The sequence below is a fragment of the Talpa europaea genome (assembly GCF_964194135.1).
Source record: "Talpa europaea genome assembly, chromosome: 2".
NCBI lineage: Eukaryota > Metazoa > Chordata > Mammalia > Eulipotyphla > Talpidae > Talpa > Talpa europaea.
In genome coordinates this window covers 16,752,523-16,774,834 of record NC_140068.1, presented here as the reverse complement: position 1 = coordinate 16,774,834, position 22,312 = coordinate 16,752,523, and the positions used below count along the sequence as shown (strand labels likewise).

The following is a 22,312-nucleotide window of genomic DNA, read 5'->3' as shown; positions in this document are numbered from 1 at the left end:
TGAATCAGACTTTCTCCAATTACTCTTTATAAGAATAAATTATTTATTTCAAATATAGCTTGATGAAGGAATTTTCTTTTTTATGGAAACGTGAATTTAACAACTTAACAATCATGATCAGCAATTTTTATCTACTGTTGTTAACAAGCTTTAGAAAATTACAGTTTGATTTCGAGGTAAAATTGTGTTGATGCTGTTTACTTATACTTACTGTTATTAATTACATACTTTCATTTGTTTGTAAATAATTTTAATAACTTCGTTTGTATTGATTTTGAGCACACTGAATACCTTATTGCAATAAAATATTTTGGTAAAATGTGGTTTTGTTGAGTTAATATATTACAGCCATTAATTTATTTGTCCCATAGCATTTTTGCTGTTATTTGGAGAGGATATGCTAATTTTCATTTTATTTAACTCATAATTGATGCTTTCTCTGAACGTTTGTTCAGAAAAAAATGGCGTTTTCATCTAAAAAAAGAAAAATTGCATTGTCCCCTATAGTTCTGTATTTATAAGGATATTTCGGGCAGAAATAATTGAATCAATATGTATCATCAGAATCAAAATGTTTTCAGTGACATCATTTTATGTTCCTCCAACATAACATATAGCTAAATAATAGAAGGTAGAAAATGAGCTGTAAGATCTCTTCTAAGTTTAGGCGAGTCTCAAAGCAACTGCTTAGGGGGTCTGTATCTAGAATGTCTCTTAAAAACTAATAAAACAAATGTAAAGGTAGAAGGGGCAAATGCTTCTTCCTAAAGTCTAATGGAATATAATGATGTTATTTCTAATAGGGTGACAGAAAAACTACATTTTGAAAAATTAGCAAATGTGTGTGTGTGTAATAGGGCATGCATCTCTTTCAGCAATGTTAACCCAGGATTTCATCCAGGGAAAATTCGAGGTGAACAGGCATGGATATGTAAGGATATAAAGCTGATCAACTGAAAATTATTACTTGAAATCATCTACATCTGGAGAGTTGTGGCAATTGAAGAGATGACAAGGTAAAAACTACATGTATTTGAAGCTAACTGTACTTAGATATGCAAATGTGCCTTTCAATAGTGCAGGAAGAACCCTCTTGTCTGGTACCCTTAGTTGTTTGATTAATCCAAAAAAGGCACTGATAGCAGGAAATAATAAAAATAACACATGGCTGGGGGCTGCTGCTGGACCAGATACAGACTAAGCCAATAAAAAGATGTCACATAATACATAGCACATATATTCTTCAATATTTTGGCTTTTAAAAATTAGATATATTCTTCATGAATTATTTAATGTAGGAACCAGGCCTTTCCCATATTTTCTCTACAGGTCCATTTCTAAACATTCTCTAATAACCTATCTTGTACAAATCACATGTATTACATGATATAGTTGTGAACCAGGCCTACAAAATTCTTGCACATTTTTACTGTATTGTCTCCAACCTACAAGAACTGTTTTGCCCACAATTAACCAATACCTCTTAAAAAAAAATCTTTCCTAAGTACTCAACTTGACTTTCACAGAAACTACAGCTCTTCACACTCGTGTTACCAAGTTTTATATAATCATGATTAAAAAGTTCAACTGTCATGATCCATTTGTTTAGTAAGTATTCGTTTCATAGAGCTGCCATGACTAATTACCACTAACTGGTTGGTTAGCAACAGAAATAATTTATCATTCAGAGCTCAAGTTGTCAACAGGGCCCTGCTCCCTGTGATAACTCCAGGAGAAAAAGCCTTTGAATCCTTCTTTGACTCATCCAGCTTCTCAGTCTGGTGTTCCTTGGTTTGTAGCAGCATCGTTCCAATCTGTGCCTATCTTCACACGGCCTCTCCTGTGTGTCTATATTTTTTTTCTCTTCTACTCATGTCCAATATAGTCTTATTTCAACACTTAACTACATCTGCAAAGACACTACTTCTAAGTAAGATTGCCATGTGAGCTTCTGGTGGACATAAATTGGAGAATATTCAATCCACTACAGTAACAAATTCAATTCACCCTTGGGAAACATATTGCAGCAAATGGAAGCTGGGTGTGCCAGACACAGTCCTAACTGAGAACTATAGTAAGGACAGCTTGCCCTTGGCATCGATCACTTGGTTCTTTTAAGAAAATAGCATCAGTTAAACTAGTGAGTTGCTTAAATGGAGATTACTTAGCACAAATTCTACTTTTTTCTCCTTCAAACCTGTATAAATATGTTAAGTGTGTTTATATAAAAATTTGATGAGTATGTAATTGTTTGGATATTAGGTGGGAGGATTTTTACCTAGATAGATCTACTTACATAATCAAAATTAAGAGAAGACAAAATAACTGTCTTATTTATTGTTTTCCCACTTCATATTTATTTGAATACCTGACTAGGGCAATTGCATTGCTTCAATGTGGCACTCAAAAGAAAATGAGATAGAGACCACCCTAGACGCCTAAGGGTTAAGTCTCAGCACTGTCACCCCTACGGCCTGAGTTTGATCCCAGGGCAGGATGCTGACCCATATGGCACAGCAGACCTCTCCTGCCTCGCCCACTGCTCCCCTTTGCAGTGTATTTCAGTAAATCCACCTGTTCTGCTCCCCATTCTGTCTCTGGTGAATCCTCTCATCCTCTTTAGTAATTTTAATTTTAGTAATGTCTAGATATTCAATCTAGTGACTTAATTTGGTTTACCTTCAACATTAGTCACACGAAGAAAAATCAAGTTACTGAAATTCTAATAAGGCAATTTTTACCTATTAGTAGCTCTGGGAAAAGGGTTAATTCATTGGAGATAAAAAACAATTGGCTTAAAACAGGTAATGAGAGACCTGATTTTTCACTAGCCTTACCATAATTCTTGTTTTCCACACCAATGATAACTCTAGGAACTTTGTATATTTTTATATATTTTAAAGATTTTATTTATGCATAGAACTGGGGTATAGGCCAGAGGCCTAGGGGATGAGAGGATTCACCAGAGACAGAGTGGGGAGCAGAACAGGTGTATCTACTGAAATACACTGCAAAGGGGAGCAGTGGGCAAGACAGGAGAGGTCTGCTGTGCCATGTGTGTTAGCTCCCTGGCCAGGGATTGAACTCAGGCCATTGTGGTGATAGCACTGAGATTTAACCCATAGGCCACTGGGGAGGCCCCTATTTTTAAATCTTTGTTAGGAGACCCAGTTGTGGTACTTTTCACATGTATGAAAGATAAGCCTTAATATAACTTTAAATTAGGTGTCTCATATTTTTCACATACAGTTTCTGGTTACTAGCAAAGCGTTTTATCAGCACCTTCAATTGTTGAGCTCTATTTTATCACTTGGCTCCCTCAATAGCTACTCATTAAATAAACCCTATATCTAGCTATAATTGGCTGAAATATTTGCTTTTCTTCCTTTATTCTCAATTGTCAAAGTATAGGTGGACAGAATAGGAATCTAAGTGGCTGACAAGTTTTAGTCTTAAAATTATTTTCTTCAAATAGATGACCCTACTTTTTATATTATTTCCTCTAATAATATTTATTTGGTATTGTTTGAGGATTTTTCCCACTTTTTTTTCGTTTAGTTTTTAGAATCATGCACATCTGTTCACATTTGGAATTCTAATAAGATGTCAATTGGAATTCAATGCTATTAAACATGTAATAAATATACTGATGTATTTATCAATGTAAATATATCAGCATGGTTTCAAATCATGACAGTCATGAACTTCAACCATGAGTAATTTTTTAAAAAGATTTTCAACTTTAGCATGATTTTAGGAAATAAAATGAATTGTGTTTTATTTCACTCTTCAAAATGTTTTTGAAAAAAGTAAGATTTTTGCATTTAATTACTGTAACAACATCAAACCTGTAGTACTTCAAATAAAAATCTGGCCTTATTAAACATCTTTTGCTGAGGGGGATGACTTCTTAAATCAGTGTTTCCTTAAATTTATATGAAAATCAGTACTTTTACATCAGTATTTTCTTCATTTTAAGGGCAGATCTGACTAGACTTCCTAATTTTTAACTAGTTTTTCAACTTCAGTTTGTTTAAAGGCAAATATAGTAAACAGATCTAATTAGCCCATCTACAAAAATAGGCCCTACGCCTAAACACCCCCCCAAAAAAAAATATGAATAATATGTACTAAAACAGTAATAGGAATCTGAACAGTGATTTTATTTTGAGCATTTCTGTATAATTTTAAACATCTACACTGGACATTTATCAGTTTTATTACCAAAAGGAAAGATTTTTTTACCAAAAAAAAAGTAAGCATTGTAAATATATGTTAAGCCCAATTTATTGTATCTATACCACCTGTGTTAGTCTGCTAGGGTTGCCATAACAAAGCACCAGAGGCTAAGTGACTTAAATAACAGTAGTTTCTCATAGTTCTGGAGGCTGACAGCCCGGGGTCAGGGTGTGGCAGATTCAGTTTCTCTTGAGGCCTTTTCATGGCTTGCAGGTGGCACACGTCTCACTGTGTCCTGACATGGTCTTTCCTGTGTGCTTGCATCTTGGATGTCTCTTCCTCTTCTCATAAGTCTACCAGTCATATTGGATTGGGAACCCACCCTTTTAACTTCATTTAACCTCCATTACTGCTTTAAAGTCTCTGTCTCCAAATACAATCATATTGGCTTCAACATAGAAATTTTGCAAGAGGCACAGTTTAGTCCTTCAAACCACCAATTCTTAGCTACATCAAAGCAATAATTTCCACCTCTCAATCACACATGGAAATGAATTCAATACAAAGGGACCTCACATTGCAAAATGCAATGGAGAGATAAAACAGCTATGTGTTAATTTAGAGGAAAACGTAGGGAGTAAGAGGAGAGGTGAAAGGGCTGAGTTACCTAATAAAATAATGACTTGGTCATTTTGGCAATTTTATATTTGCTTTCTCTATGTGCTACAGTTATATGGAAACCTGGTAATTTACAGTCTAAGCTGTAACTGCAACACAAACCACTGATGCAAATTAGATCACATTAGTCAATCTTAGAGCCCAGGCCCACTGACAGGGCATTTGATGAATAGTTAGCTGTGGCAGGTCCACCATAATGCCATTTTTCTCCAAGGAAGTCCAGTTAAGTGACTGTCCATGTCCCAGTAGTTTTACCTGCAATTAAAACACACAAATGTCTCCAAATATACTTCTGACTTCCCCACTTTATTGAGAAGAAGTAGGTAACATTTCTTAAAAAGTGCTGTAGACAGGAGCTTTTATTTTTCATTTTTATTGAGTGGTTCACAAGGTGTTTTAATTCTTGTTCCAAATGAGTCCATGTATCTGTCTTGCTTCTATATAACTCTTCTATGGGATATAAAAGTGTGCTGGAGTTGGGGAGAAGGATTGTAAAGGCTGATTAGAGGCAGAAGAAGGAAAATGCCACAGAGAGGATTCAGGGAAAGGGATTAATCTGCTGCCCAGCTCTTAAACAGAATGTTTGGAGAAAGGCTGCCTCTCATATTCAGCCACTCTTCCTCCTCAGACTTCCCAGTACCTTTCACTAACGTGAATACATGTGATTAATTATTACTGTAATTGTTTATATCCTAATTTTATAGTAAATAAAGTTAAATAGTTTTCTATATGTCTAGGGTTATTTTGGAATCAAAGTTTTGCTTAGGTAGCGCAATACAAGAACAAAAGTGATCCTTTTTAAAATAACAGTATTAATAGAGGCCAAAGAAGTATAGATAGGGCCTCCCCTGTGGTGCAGCGGTTGAGCGCTGGGTTGCGAGGCTGCCCGCAGCCTCTGCGGCGCCGGTTCGATCCCCGGCTGCTCCCAGGCCACCGGAGGAGGGTCCCACATGGCGCCCAGACCTCTCCTGCCGCCCGCTGCTCCCCTCAGCAGTGTACTTCGGTCCTTCTGCCTGCTCTGCTCCCTGCTCTGGCTCTGGCGAGTTCTCTCACCCTCCCATGCTTCTGACTGTACCCAGTGCTTGTATAAATAAATAAATAAATAAATAAATCTTTAAAAAAAAAAAGAAGTATAGATAAATGATTTGTCATATCCAGGGCAGTGAGTTATAAATGTCTTTTTTTAAAAAGCTATAACATATACCAAAAAGAACTCAATGCCAGACCTGGTGGTTACAGCTTCTGGATTAATCTTTCACTTTCTCCAAAAATTGTTATGAATTTATAAAAGGCTCTTAAAAATTTGAACCATGGCATCTTATTTTTATTCAGATGTCAGGAGAAGAACCTGAATTCCAATTTTGGATGCATGCAGTGAACCTGAACAACTGTGAACAACTGTTGAAGAAAAATATCTATTTTACATTGCTATGTGTGGGGGTTATGTAACTATTTTATAATTTTACTTTTCTGGGAAACAAAGTTTCCAAAAATTTTGGCCAAACATTGGTCAAAGTTATTCTTGTGCAGTATAACAGGAGCACATGTAAAGCTCTCCTTTCAGTTAAAAGTTATGTGTTCATCAGGATTGTCTTATCAACAGTTTAAAAGAAGAAAGATAAAATTCCCTCTTACCTCTGTTGCCCCCAGAATGGCTTCGGGTTGTCCAAGAAGCAGCTGTCCTGATATGGGCCACTTAAAAAACATGGCATAGACCAGTTTTTCTTTGGGCTTGGATGTGTACCTGGTTAAAAGGGGGGAAAGCATAGTAATGTTTCTCATTTATGGCTCAGGCATAAAATTATTTTATAGAGATATTTTCATTTAGTAAGTCTCCATTAATACAGGAAAGAAAAATAGTCCCATTTAAAACACTTTCTCCCACAATTTCTGGATGTTCTTAGAACAAAGAGTTTTCTGGGATGGTACTACTCTTCATCTTACTGTTCTTGAGGAGTTGGATATAGATAGAGGAACATGAACACAGCAGGTAGGATGCAAGCTCAGACGCAAATCTTTATCTTCATTCAATAGCCGTGTACATGTTAATGCTGTGTCCCATGTTAGTGATAACATAGAAAATTCTTTTATGGAGCTTAGACTAGAGTAAGGAAGGCAGACATCAAATACACAAATAATGTAAAAGTGTAAGTTTTGAAAAGCACAATGAAAGAAAAGGGCCTTGGCTGACTGTAACAAGGTGTCACTTCAGATTAAACCATCAGCAAGAAGTCTCTCCAAGAAATAACATTCAGTCTGAGACTCAAAGTGAGAACAAAGCAATGTGTAAGCATAAACTCTAGACAAAGAAAACAGAATTTGTTCATTTATTCAGTCAATGATTCAACAAATACTTAATCGAATTCTTAAAATGCTAGTTGCTGTTTTTAGACCTGAAGGTGCAGCATTGAACAAATTTCTTGAACTCGTGGAGCTTATGTGGTAGTGGGAAAAGTTAGAAACAGAAAATAAATATGTCTGGTGATTATGAAGTGCTATGGGATAAACTGAAGTCAGATAAGAAAGACAGAGCACACTAGCTTGTCAAGGAGGGATCTGGGTGTTCTTTCACAAATCAGTCACCCTCATTCCAAATAGAAGCACAGGAGCAAATGCAAAAACCAGATTTACACCTGTCCCTGCAAAAGGAAGGCTTGATACTGAGCTCTCATTGTGACTGCTCCAATGCAACATTCTAGAATTCCACATTTGCTTCTGTCTCAATTGCCTTCATTTTCTTAAGTGAGTTGACCATTTCTTTTAAATCATAAGTCAAGTGAGCTCAAAGAACATTTAGTCTAATCTTATTGATTTATGCTTGATCAGGTTTTAAACAAGTTAGTGGCAACACAAAGTGAATTTTGAGAGTTTCACTAATACTACCCATTTCTTTATGTTAAGACCCCACTTCACAAACCATCATATTTGCAACTCCGATTCAGATCCTCATTTACCTGTTGGGGGAAAGGATGTCCTGTGCAAACTCCATACAGGCTTTGTGGACTCCACCCACACGACACTGGGAACTACAAATCCCATGATCACCAAAGGGAAGGTTGCGAAGACCTCAGGGCCCAACTCAGCAACTAGGTTCTCGGTTTGAGTATTTAACTGGCCCTGTGGCCAGGATCGCCCTCTTGGCCATGCAGTGTGCTCAGCTTTTCGCCAGCTCGACGGGTCATTGGGATTCTCTCTTTTTCTCCCTGAGTTATTCATTACTGCATTTTGCCTTACCTTGTAAATAAACCTTTTATCAATCTTTTGTGTATGTTTGCAGTTTAGCATTAACAAGTCCCCTTTAAGGGCGCGGGTGAGGACCCACAGTCAGGCAACCCGTTTTTTATCGAGGTTGCTCTGTAACAGTACAACGAACCTTACCAAGCTTAGCCAGAGCCTGAGACTGAGCTTTTAAGAAAATACTAGTTAAGAGAAAAATTTAGCAAGATAATTTTCAAGTACTTCATGTTTAGATTTTTAGAATAATATGAGCAAGTTATAACTTTTTAATCAATTAAAATGATGCTGTTAGCACTATGAAGCTCTCTGCAGCCTCTGCATCACGAGTTCGATCCCCGGCCAGCCAGGGAGAAACCCACATGGCGCAGCAGACCTCTCCTGACTCACCTGCTGCTCCCCTCAGCAGTGTATTTCAGTCAATCTGCCTGTTCTTCTTCTCTCTCTGTCTCTGGTGAATCCTCTCATCCCTCAGATCTCTGACCTGTACCCCAGATTGTTATGCATAAATAAATATTTTATTTTAAAAAATGATGCTGTTATTTTGATTGATTTCTAATATTTTTCTGACCTTCGGCATCACTTGTTTATTAATTTGATGTGATATATTTAAATAACTAAACAGTCTCTCTTTTGTTTTGTTTTTAAAGATTTATTTATTTATGCATACAAGAACTTGGATGAAAGCCAGACATGCGGGGGGGGGGGGTGAGAGGATTCACCAGAGGCAGAGTGGGGAACAGAACAGGCAGACTGACTGAAATATACTGCTGAGGGGAGCAGCGTGCAAGTCAGGAGAGGCCTGTGTGCCATGTGGGTAGCTCCCTGGCCAACCAGGAATTGAACTTGTGCTGTAGTGGCTGGCAGTAGCTTGGTAGAGCTGTCTTTAACCCCTGAGCCACCAGAGAGGCCCTATCCTCTCTTTTGGATTAACCTCTATGCATATTTCTGAATGGCAATTTTTGTAAGAGCTGACTACTTTTCACGAAAATTTATTCACCATAAGGAGGTATCTAGGGATGATTCAAGCTCAATGTGATAAATAATAAGTGTTCAAAACATTAAATAAGGTTTGGAATATGCCCTGCATAAAGTAGATATTCATCCAATTTCCATTTTTATCCTACTTCTCTCTTTATATCTCTGAGAAATCTTAAAGGATTTTCTCTATCAAATAGTACTTACTTACAAAGATAACTTACCACACATCTGGGGTGAAAGTGTCATTCTGGGCTCTCCATGGGTGGGTTCCATAAATGGCTTCTCCATTGACCTTTAGCCAGGTCCCCATTTGCCTTAATCGCTCCTCAAAAATTGCAGAAATGGTGCCATCTTGTGTGGGCCCAATATTCATCAAAAGATTTCCTCCACATGAAACTGTTTCTACAAGTTGCTAAAAGTTAGGAAATAAATATAGTTCTTAATAAATAAATTACATGGAGAATGTATTAAAATATCTATATATGCCTATGTAGTCACTAACTAGGAGAACAAAAATACAAGGATAGAATAACATCCTGTGTTTACAGGTTACTAGTCTTTTTAAATTTTTTTTTAAGATTTATTTATTATTTATGCATACAAGAACTGGGGTACAGGCCAGAGGTGTGAGGGCTAAGAGGATTCACCAGAGACAGAGTTGGGAACAAAACAGGCAGATTGACTGAAATACACTGCTGAGGGGAGCAGTGAGTGAGACAGGAGAGGTCTGCTGTGCCATGTGGGTCACCTCCCTGGCCAGGGATGGAACTCATGCTTCAGTGGCTGCAGATAGCTTCATAGTGCGGTGTCTTAACCCTTTACGCCACCAGGGAGGCCCCTATTGGTCACTAGTCTAAGAATAATTCCCACACACCCACTCTATGAAGGATCTTACCAATAGTCCAGACATTTTACTGTACCTTCACCAGTTCTTCAATTGTAAGATAGTCACGGATATCAGCATTCCTCCTGTAGCCCCAGGAAAGCTTGTCTATTGTCATGCAGTTTTCCCATTTGTGTGGCAAAAGATGTCCTGGGTTGTAACGATCACTGCAGGTATAGTAGCCACCATGCTTGCAGATGCTACCTGCTGCCCAGCGGTCATTAGTGACTACCGTGTCCCGGACAGGGCTGAAATGAAAAGTGTAACTTTTCAAACCAAACATAAAATTATTTTTACACAAAAAGATGTCACTGAAAAGAAGTCTACTGAAAATCCTCTTCTGAAATGTAATCATAGGATAAACATGAATGCAAACCCCATGATCTTGAAGTCAGATACACCTCAGATGATTGCAGCCTGGCTCTGGTACTTTCTAAGAAAACTGTCCTAGAGCATATTGATAGCTCCCCTGAACAACCAATTTCTCTACTTATTATTAGAACAGAAATAATTTATGTAAAAACACCTAGCCCCGTGCCCAGCCCACGTAGCACTTACATGACTTACTATACTATCATTTGAAGCCTCCTCCCATATTTTTTTTAAAGAGGCATGTATTTTTATTTATTTATTTATTTGTTTGTTTGTTTATACACGCACTGGGTACAGTCAGAAGCGCAGGAGGGTGAGAGAATTCACCAGAGCCAGAGCAGGGAGCAGAGCAGGCAGAAGGACCGAAGTACACTGCTGAGGGGAGCAGCGGGCGCAGGAGAGGTCTGCGAGCCATGTGGGACCCTCTTGCGGTGGCCGGGGAGCAGCCGGGGATCGAACCGGCGCCGCAGAGGCCGCGGGCAGCTTCGCAACCCAGCGCTCAACCGCTGCGCCACCGGGGAGGCCCTCCTCCCATATTTTGAATGAGAGCCAAAACTGAACTTACACTCAAGCCAACCTTCTCATCTAAAACTGAATACCCTCATACGTGTGTTCTAGCCTTTCTCTTACAGTGGTGCCGAAGACTGAGAAATCTCAGAAAATTTTACGGTTACCATCATGGGCTTCGCTGTGAAAAGAAACATCCCCACAACATTACTCATCATAGCAGATGCCAGTGCGTGCATCTCTCCACTTTGCTACTTAGAAAGTTTGCATTCACGAGCGGAAGTGGGTCCTCCACCTGTTTTCCTCTTGGAAGGAGAACCTGGAGAAACTTGTTTTAAGTATAAGTTTGTGCGGCCTTCGTGGACCCAGAGAAAGCAAGCAAAATGCCCTCTGACTTCATAGCACATACCACTAGTAGAAATATAAACTTGTCCCTGGAGTTTAAACCTATTACAGGATCTCAGTCAAAACCCCTTGTTCTTTTTTTTTTATTTTCAAAACCGCTTGTTTTAATGGTGCAGCCTGGGACATGCTAGAAAGCAATAGGAAAGGACTTGAAGAGGTGAGCATGCTGATGGCCAAGGAAAAGAGACAGACAAGGGTGACATTGACTAGGCAGCAATGATTATCAAAAGGTAAGAGGATAAAAAGAAGGTATTAGAGGAATGATAAAGTATATAATTAAAAAGAGTAATGAATAGGGCCTCCCCTGGTAGTGCAGCGGTTGAGCACTGGGCTACGAAGCTGCCCACAGCCTCTGCAGTGCTGGTTCGATCCCCAGCTGCCAGCAAGGATCCCACATGGCGCGACAGACCTCTCCTGACTCGCCTGCTGCTCCCCTCAGCAGTGTATTTCTGTCCATCTGCCTGTTCTGTTCCCCACTCTGGCTCTGGTGAATTCTCTCACCCTCCTGCGCTTCTAACTATACCCACTGCTTGTATAAATAAATGAGTAATGAATAAAAAAAAAAAAGAGTAATGAATAAGCCAAGTTCCCAGAATAGGGGTCATAAAAGACCAGCATAGATGAAAAGAACAACCCATAAAATTAATATATCAAATCTCCAGCCACTGTGGCAGGAGCTCAAGCACCCAACAGGGAGCTACCCACATGGCACAGCAGACCTCTCCTGTCTCGCCTGCTGCTCCCCTCGGCTGTGTATTTTCAGTAGAAGTGCCTGTTCCGTTCCCCACTCTGTCTCTGGTGAATCCTCTCACACCCCTGCATCTCTGGCCTGCACCCCAACTCTTTTTTTTTTTTTAAATTAATTTATTTATTTATACAAGTACTGGGTACAGTCAGAAGCACAGGAGGGTGAGAGAACTCACCAGAGCCAGAGCGGGGAACAGAACAGGCAGACTGATGAAATACACTGCTGAGGGGAGCAGCGGGCTTGGCAGGAGAGGTCTGCGTGCCATGTGGGACCCTCGCCAGCGACCGGGGATCGAACCAGCGCTGAAGAGGCCGCGGGCAGCTTCGCAGTCCAGCGCTCAACCGCTGTGCCACCAAGGGAGGCCCTGCACCCCAACTCTTGTATGCATAAATAAATAAATCTTTTTTAAAAATCATACATGTATAAGGTCAATAACAGCAATCACACTGCATACACACCTTTCATTGTACAGCCAGGCCAGAAAGCCTGTGCTGTTCCAGTAGGAATCAGGGGCCCCTCCATCACCATCTGCCCACAGGACCTCAGGCCGATATTTGTTCACTAACTCGTAGAGCTCAGGCAGCATCTTAGAAAATGGAAATTGTCGCTTATGGAATGAACTGGCTTCATCCTCAAGGAAGAGCGGGTGAAACCATTCAAAAAGGGAATAGTAGAGTCCAAAACGCAGGTTCGTCCTGTTCCTAATGGCTACTTCAAGTTCCTGGACGATGTCCCTCTTCGGCCCCTCATCTACAGCATTCCAATTCCACGAGTACTCTGAGCCCCACAAGGTGAAGCCTGAAACAGTACAGTAAAAACCTTTGTAAGCAAATCAATCTCACAATCTTAGTAATTTCCCAGCTCTGGAACATGAAGCAAGAGAGTATGCAAGAGATAGAAATAGCTGCTTCTGCAAACAGCTTTTAGGACAGGTTTATCCATAGTATATATTCTCTTTTTTACGAGAAACAAAAGAGAATTCAAACTAGACAGAACCAAGACCTTTAAAAGTAACTCTCTAGATACCTCTTAAGGTCAGTATAGTCAGAGCCATTACCTCTATTTTCCTTCTTAGAATATTTTGCTCCTTGGGCCTCCCTGGTGGCACAAGGGGTTAAGTACCGCACTATGAGGCAATCCGTAGCCTCTGCAGCACGAGTTCGATCCCCGGCCAACCAGAGAGCTACCCACATGGTGCAGCAGACCTCTCCTGTCTTGCCCGCTGCTCCCCTCTGCAGTGTATTTCAGTCAGTCTGCCTGTTCTGTTCCCCACTCTGTCTTTGGTGAATCCTCTCACCCCCTGCATCTCTGGCCTGTGCCCCAGCCCTTGTGTGCATAAATAAATAAATCTTAAAAAAAAAAAAAAAAAAAAGAATACGTGCTCCTTGAGGAACAGTGTCCCGTCTGCAGTGTTCCCTGCTATCGTGGGGTCCAGCACAGACTCATCATCACCGTCAGCAAATGGCTGTTAACCTGGGAACACTATCCATGTCTCCCATGCTCCACTATGACAACTACTGCTTATATTGAAGACCCGGTGATGCGCTCCTATGAGATTCTTATTTGTCCTTTGAACAAAGATTAAAGTATATACTCCAGTTTCCGGGTTATCTACTTTTTATAGTATGATTTGTAGAACACTAGGGATCCATGTGTAGTGAATCTTCTTTAGCCTTGTTATTCATTTAACCAGGGGGCCACTATTCCCCAGCAGTTTGTACTTTAAAATACACTCTCCATACCTCAGACTGGTACAGCCCCTATGGAAAACACAGTGGAGGTTAATCAAAATATTAAAAATAGAACTACCACACAATGCAGTAATTACCACCCTAGATATCTAGGAGACAAATGCAAAATCACTAATGGGAAGGAATATAAGTCCTCGCATACTCATTGCAGCAATATTTGTAATAGTCAAGTTATGGAAATAACCTGGGTGGCCAATGACAGATGAGTGGATTAGGAAGATGTGGTATATTCAACAGTGGCATACTACTCAGCTATGACCAAAAAAAAAGATGAACTCTTGCCATTTGCAACAACATGGGTAAAACTGGAGAGGATAATGCTAAGTGGAATAAGTCAGAAGGAGAAAAATACTAGATAGTTATGTGCAGAATATAAAAATAAAAACCAAGGTCAATCAAAACCAAGCCAAAAACAAACACTAGAATTCTGAATGTAAAACTGAGGCTAGGGCCTCCCTGATGGTACAAGGGGTTAAGACACAACCTATGAAGCTGTCCGCAGCCACTGCAGCACGAGGTCCATCCCTGGCCAGCCAGGGAGCAACCCACATGGTGCAGCAGACCTCTCCTGACTCGCCCACTGCTCCTGCTCCCCTCAGCAGTGTACTTCAGTCAGTCTGCCTGTTCTGCTCCCCACTCTGTCTCTGGTAAATCCGCTCACCATCCACACCTCTGGCCTGTACCCCAGTTCTTGTATGCATAAATAAACAAATCTTTAAAAAAAAAAAACAAAAAACTGTGGGCCTCCCCAGTGGCACAGCGGTTGACTCTGGGTTGCGAAGCTGCCCGCAGCCTCTGCAGCGCTGGTTCGATCCCCGGCCAAGGGTCCCACATGGCACGCAGACCTCTCCTGCCGCCCGCTGCTCCCCTCAGCAGTGCACTTCGGTCCTTCCGCCTGTTCTGCTCCCTGTTCTGGCTCTGGTGAATTCTCTCACCCTCCCGTGCTTCTGACTGTACCCAGTGCTTGTATAAATAAATAAATCTTTAAAAAAAACACAAAACTGAGACTAGCTGAGGGGGAGGGGAAGCGTGAAGATGAAGGGGGAAGGGCACGGTGGATGGGGTGGAGGAGCTTGGGTGCCTTGGTGGTGGGTGTGGTGTGGTAGCATGGACCTGATGAGGTGGGATCCCATGTTTCTGGATGCAAACCAATGTTACCTTAATAAAAAAAAATTAAAAAATAAAATATACCCACCATTTAAAACCTCATCCTACTCTCAAGTCATAAGTATGGATGATGCTCTTTTAAATCACTTTGAAATGAATGACCTACCAATGAAATGGGTTGGAAAAAAATGTGTATCTTCACACGAGTACTTAGAGAGAATTCCCATTTTAAGAGAAATTTGCATTTAGACTGCTATGTAAAAATATTAGAAGAGGTAATATAAACTCAAATATTTATATTATAATATGAAAACCTCCTAATACTTAGCCAGTGCACAGGAACATCAGTACATTGTTACTATCCCACTGAAGATCAAAGCATCTGAGAACAGACACATAGAAGCTGCTTTTCGTGAACCACTTATTCTTATAAATTAGGACAAGTCTAAATTGACTCACTCTTGAGATTCATTTTTTAGAGGCTCTTCAAACAGCTCACACATGTTTCAAAGATGTCTGTGGTGAACTTCAAAGCAGTGTCAATATTTACAGTCTTGTTCAAAATGTTTCGTCTTGACAGGCTCTAATGTCAGGCAGCGCTAAAACCACACAGGTCTCGGGCACACTAGCACCACCACATGTGGCCTCTCTATGCACATGGGTGTGTGTGTGTGTGTGTGTGTGTGTGTGATTTAGATAAGGCACTCCTGCATGACTGCCTTAAGACAATGGCCCACATCACGAGGCAGCCAGGGACACGTAGGAAGCTGTTGACAGATTGTGTGGCCATGGTCTGAGGTGGTCTGGGAGTAGCTCAGAGATTACAGCAAGTACCTGCACAGGAGTCCTCCCTGTACATGTGGCCAACATGATCCCTCCTATTCCCCAAAAAGTTAATTACCCTTTGTCTCCCCTGGACCCTGCTCCTCCTGCCATTGTCACACAATCAATTGTGCTTGTTCATTACTGCTAACCAATAGCAAGAGGGCTCCACTGAGCAGCAGTCCCATCTTGCAAACCTGCTCCACAACTCTTCCCTCAGCGTGTCCCAACCACCAAAACCAAAGGCCCACACTCTGGTCTTCCCGCCTAATCAAGTTCCGTGGAGCCTTTTCCAAAAGCAATGAAAACATCTGACAACATAATTCCTACAAAATTGATAAATGTGGGTTATATCATCTGTCCTCACAGTATGACTAAGACTTTCTTTTCTTTTTTAAACAAGTTCCCTATGTATTTCTTTGTGCCAAACAGCTTGGAGAAGTTTCTGGACATCAGGATGTCAACATGTTCATGAGCAAATACAATTTATAAATATCCATCTCAGCAGGAGGCACATCTTTAGGGGGAAAAAATCGTTAAACTACCAGAATGTGGCCAGAAGAAAAGAGATTCTAAGATAATTCCAGATTTTTAGTTTTGTTTCTTCCCTCCTTCCTACCTCGCTGCCCCTAGAGAAAACAATGGTGCAAAATGTCTCTACCAAGGCAGAGATGGTCATGCAAAGGAAACTTTCTAATGAACTAACATGTGGATGAAACAATAAGAATTTAGTGATGGTGGGCCTCCCTGGTGGTGCAAGGGGTTAAGACGCAACCTATGAAACTATCTGCAGCCTCTGAAGCACAAAATCAATCCCCGGCCAGGGAGGAGACCCACATGGCACGGCAGACCTCTCCTGACTCGCCCATTGCTCCCCTCAGCAGTGTATTTCAGTTAGTCTGCCTGTTCTGTTCCCCACCCTGTCTCTGGTGAACTCTCTCACCCTCCGCACCTCTGGCCTGTACCCCAGCTCTTGTGTGCATAAATAAATAAATCTTTAAAAAAAAATAATTTAGTGACGCTTCCTCGTTCTTCTAGATACTGAATTTTACAGATGCTGGAATCTGTCCTATTAATGGGGGGCCATTATGTTGGTTAGTTTTATGTGTCAACTTCACTAGGATCCAGGATGTCCAGATAGTTGGTTAAATGTTACTCTGGACATGACTTTGAGAGTATTTCTGCATAAGATGAACATATGAATAAGCAGACTTGGGTAAAGGAGATTGCTCTTCTCAATAATTGGGCCTCATCCAGCCCAACTGAAGGCCTAAACAGACTAAAAGGCTGAGTAAGAAGCTTTACTCTCCCCATCTCCAAGCTGAGACATCTATCTTCTGCCTTTATACTCAGATTTAGACCAGGACAGATATCATCACCTCTCCTGGTTTCCACAGTCTCCCTGGCCCTTGGCTCTCCTGGGTCTAGACTTCTCAGCTTGTAACTGAGTGAGCCAATTTCTTATAAGTCTCTTCATATATATTATACTTTCTATGGGTTTTGCTTTTCTGGAAAACACTATTATAACCACCATGTTTCCTTTTAGATATTCTTCCATTACCGCTGATAATTCACAGTCCTTTTCACACCAAGTGTTCTGTGTCATTTTCATCACAAAGCAAACTGTCCACCACTTGGCCATGTAAGAGTTAGCAGAAAGTGCAACCAGGTGTGCATTGAGACTACAATAACAACACCCTATGGTGCCTCCCTAGATGCATTGCAAAGGTGAAATGAAAGAATGTAATTCCTTTACAAACACAGGCCTGCAACCCACACCCCACAGCCAAGAGCTGTAGTCAAATCTTAGAAATATTATTAAAATTAGCCAAAAAGAAAAAGAAAAATACCGGATGGTCTCACTCATAGCAGGAATCTAGAAAACTTAAATAAGGGACCAGGAAAATGAATAACTATAAGAAAGTGAAAATCAAAATCAACAAAAAACTATGAACCAGAGACACTTTTAGGGGGGCGGGGGAGGGAGGAGAGGGATTGGGGTCAGAATGGGGGGGCTGCAATTGTATGGGGAATATAACAATAAATTTTATAAAAAAAAAATTTAATATAACAAAATGCAATTGTTTGTCTTTTTTTTCTGATGTATCATAAGAAATGCTTTTCAATTGACCTGTTTGAAGGTTCTGGCAGGGGAGTGCAACTACTTTATACATTTGATGCAAGAATGATCTATTCAGGGAAGTCTGTCCTCTTTGACCAAGTGCACAGCCTTGGGAGGGACACACATGGAACAAGAGGGAGGAAGAGGACAGCCACCTAGTCAGCCAGATTAGCCCAATCAACACTGGAAATCAATGGGATGACAGATGTCACAGCCAAATGGCCCTCACATCCATGCCTCCCAACTAGGTGAAACATGTGGTCCCTTAAATTATTAGCAATGGGCCTCCCCTGGTGGCGCAGCAGTTGAGCTCTGGGCTGCACAGCTGCGCAGCTGTGCACAGCCTCTGCAGCACCAGTTCGATCCCTGGCTGCCAACGAGTGTCCCACATGGCGCACAGACCTCTCCTGCCGCCCGCTGCTCCCCTCAGAAGTGTATTTCGTCGGTCCGCCTGTTCTGTTCCCCGCTCTGGCTCTGGTGAATTCTTTCACCCTCCCGCACTTCTGACTGTACCCAGTGCTTGTATAAATAAATAAATAAAATTTTAAAAAATAAAAAATTATTTAATAAATAAATAAATTATTAGCAAATGTCAGTGGCCACTTCTGGATCTCCTAAGAAAGAGATCTGACTACATGTGGATTCCCCACTATAATGTCTTTTCCAAACAAACTATTTTACATTCCACAGCCACAGTCAGAGTTGACAAATGTTGCACTTACTTACCTTCATGATGTTTGGAAGTTAAGACAATGTATTTGGCACCAGAAGCCTGAAAAATATCTGCCCACTGGCTGGCATTAAAAAATTTTGCTCTAAATAGGGGTCCAAAATCTTGATATTTGAATCCAGGGGGGTAATTACTTTTCATAAAGTCCACAAACTTTGGATTCTTCTCCTTTTGCCAATACCACCTATGGGGAGGAACAGAAATAGCACACAAGTTTAGTAAGCTCCCCTTGCTGAAGCCACCTTACACAAATCACCCAGAGTCGCTTTCTCACTTCCCACACTAGTTCAACTTTGCCATAAAGAATTGGAGTATGGCTTCCCTGGTGGCACAAGGGGTTAAGACCCAACCTATAAAAAGCTATCCACAGCCGCTGCAGCATGAGTTCAATCCCCGGGCAGGGAGCTACTCACATGGCACAGCAGACCTCTCCTGACTCACCCGCTGCTCCCCTCAGCAGTTTATTTCAGTCAATCTGCCTGTTCTGCTCCCCACTCTGTCTCTGGTGAATCCTCTCACCACGCCCACACCTCTGGCCTGTACCCCAGTTCTTGTATGCATAAACAAATAAATCTTTAAAAAAACAAATAAAATAAAATAACATAAAAAATAAATACTGCCCAGTTCATGAATCATTTAATAAAGCCAATTAGATCTCTAAATTTGTGATTTTTTTAACATTATAAGCATGTGCACGTATATATTTATAAGTGTTTGTATCGGGGTTGCTCTACAACATATGCACGCACACACACACTTAGGTACATGTATTTGATACCATGTCTATGTTGAAGAAGATAATACCTGAAGACTTTCATCAGCTTTGTGTAACACAGATTAGATGCACATTTCACATAGATCTCAAAGTATAGTGGGGCCTGCACCTAGAATACGCCCCTTGCCTTAGAAGTCACTGTACCATATTCCTCAGGTTCTAATCTAATGTTTAACAAAATAATTCCATCTGTCTAATATTTAACAAAATAATTCCATTCTTTCCCAGGATGCTGATACCATCAGTGCCCCAGGAACAAGGAAGTGTAGTTTTAGTTGCTAACACAGAAGAGAGCAGCTAATCCAGAAGTATTATCAACTGCCTTGTGATCAACTACCCCTAGACTGCCCTGCACCCCAGATGAAGAAACACTCCTAGATGGTCCCACATTGCGTACCTTCCTGTATAATCTTCCTTCACTGACAAACTGAGAGGCAGACTTTTCTGAGAACCAACTCTGCTGTACTTTTTATTTTATTTTATTTTTATATTCTCCATAAAATTACAACCCCCTTACTTTGACCCCAATCCCTCCTTTCCCTCCTGCCCCCCAGTGTGTCTCTGGTTCATAGTTCTTTGTTGACCAACTCTGCTGTTCTTCCAAGCTGGCCCCACTGGCTACTAAACACCGCCTTTGTAGGAGCAGGCTCATGGTTCAGAGTCTGCTTTCTGAATGCCAATGATATGACCCAGTTAGGCTGGTAACAGAAGTAAAATCTAAAGAGTAATTTTTTGGGCCATGCCTGTCATAGCGCAAATCTACAAATACTTAAGGCTTGAAGGGGATAAATACTCTAGAACCTTTTTTTTTTTTGTTTTAAATTTCCTAGAGCCCTCCATGGTAATATTCCAACATCAAAGAGCCAGTGCATGCCCAAACGAACAGACGCTTCACACACCCATGAATTTATGTTTTCACCAGACTTCCAAACAGGACTGAGAATTGGGAGGAAGCAGCAGAACAGCGATGAGACAGACTCTGAGTCTCCTTAGACAGCAATTTAGGCCCAGCACCACCGCTCATCAAGACCCTGCACAAGTCGCTCACTTTCTGCGACTTCAGTCCCTCATCTTTGCAGGGATTATTATTTGTGCCACTACCAAGAAGTCATATTCAGTGCCTGACAACTTAGCAATCACAGAGAAGAAAACTTGGTGGTTCATTCAGCACGAACCAGTGACACAACCAATGATAGGTTTAAACACCAGGCACGGCTAACCCGGTGAAAACTGAAGGAGCGAAACTGACAAGGGTGCAAACAAAGACGGGCTGGGTGGCGGCTGGAGGCCCGCGGGGCTAACGCAGGGTCAGAGCCGGAGGGAGGTGCGCTCACCAGAACCATTCGCTCCCGAAACTGGGCACGGAGTACACGCCCCAGTGGATGAAGATGCCGAACTTGGCCTGATCGAACCAAGCCGGCAGCTGGCGGGCATCCAGGGACTCCCAGGTGGGGTCGAAGCGCGCGGCGCCGGGGGCTGCACCCCGAGCCCGCAGCAGCCACAGCAGCAGCAGCAGCAGCAGCAGCGCCGAGCGCGCGAGCCCAGGCGGCCCCCAGGGCTGCATGTCCCCGGCTCCGAGGCCGGCCCGAGCCCCAGTTCTTCCGCGTCCCCGCTGAGCCCTCTCACGCTGTCACCTGACCGAGCAGTCCCGGGAGAAACACACCCTCCCCCGCTGGGGTGGGAGGGGCCCTGAACTTGGCCTTCGGGCCAAAAGACCCAAGAAGGCTGCGTTTCTCATTTGCATGACTGTGGACGCTTGCTCTGGCCTGCAGCCAGCCCTGAGGCTGCAGGGCTGCTGCTCCCCGCTGTCCTCGGCGGAGAAAGGAGCCGGGAAGGGAAGCAGTGTGCTTTCAGGACCTGTGGAGCGCCCTTCAAGCCTTGCAGCCCCTTACAGACGCCACCCCGAAGCCTGCAAAACACGACTTTGGAACCGAGTCTCAGGCCAGAACCTGGGGCAAGTCCCCCAGTCTTTGCCAGGCCAGAGAGCGGACTGTGGCCACCGGGATCGTGCGCAGCCTCTGCCCCAAGATTCTTAGTGTGTTAAGACAGTGACTGTCAACCTTGGGTCTGGATCAGGTCCAATTCCAAGTTTCCTGTTCAGTAGTCTGTGTGGAGTCCAGAGGACGTGGTTTCTGACCGAGTCCTCCCTGAGGCTGATATTGCTGGGCTGGACACGGGATGATGAGAATCACTGCCATAGAAAACAGGGCAACGGAAGACAGCTGAAACCCGTGGATGGCACGTGTAAGAAATCTGCAGGGTTGGGGAAGGAAGCAGAAACTTGGAATGACTGATCAAGGTGTAATAGGGTGGTCCCCAGGAAAGGGGGAGGTTCCTGGTTTTCTGCCCCACCCAAGGGAGGGTGGACCTGAGCAGGGAGGAGAAGCTGCAGAGGAGACTGAGGAAGGAAGGAGCAGGATGGAGAGCCAGAAGGAGACCTGGGGGTGGCACATGGAGCAGAGAGACGCGTGAAGAAACTGCACTTGCCTTTTGGTCATGGACTGGGTGACAAAGATGTGGGTGAGAGACCCGTGGGGAGGTGACAATGGCGGTTTTTGTCTTGATTTTGATTTTGCTCTTTTCCCTCCAGACTTGTCTGGTTATTTCTGATACTTTTCTGTGGGTCCCCATCGGAAGGTGCTTTAGACTTGTAGCAGGCTTTGGGGCCTTGCTCTGGGCCAATCCCATTTGGATGGACTTTAACCCACGAAGGGACGGGTAACCTTGGGTGCTTGATTTAGAAACTATGTTTTTGTCGTTTCTATATTGGTCACTAATTGTATTAAAGTTCCTTCCCACTAAAATCTCATTTGTTTTGTGTTCATGCAGCAGATGGCAGAGCCTATTTAGAGCAGGCAGGTTTGGGGGGTCTGGGGTGCCCCTCTCCCTGCCCTGTAACAAAGGGACGTAGTCAGAAGTTCATGTCTCTAACTCTTCAATGCTTTCTTGTGCACCTGCTACATCCCTCTCATCCTTCAGTGGGTCAATTCGGCTATCAGTCTCTGTGATGCCTTCTAC

The 22,312-nt window shown here is 42.2% G+C and overlaps 1 protein-coding gene across 1 annotated transcript; it reads right to left on the bottom strand.

The window, feature by feature from the left end:
- Positions 1 to 4,971: 4,971 nt before the first annotated feature.
- Positions 4,972 to 20,858, bottom strand: FUCA2 (alpha-L-fucosidase 2; the record flags this gene model as incomplete). The annotated part of the gene is made up of 7 exons (XM_084257897.1): positions 4,972 to 5,112; positions 6,493 to 6,601; positions 9,294 to 9,484; positions 9,993 to 10,203; positions 12,446 to 12,785; positions 18,516 to 18,703; positions 20,629 to 20,858. 7 exons carry the CDS (start codon positions 20,856 to 20,858, stop codon positions 4,972 to 4,974), a joined length of 1,410 nt encoding a protein of 469 aa, XP_084114023.1.
- Positions 20,859 to 22,312: the final 1,454 nt, after the last annotated feature.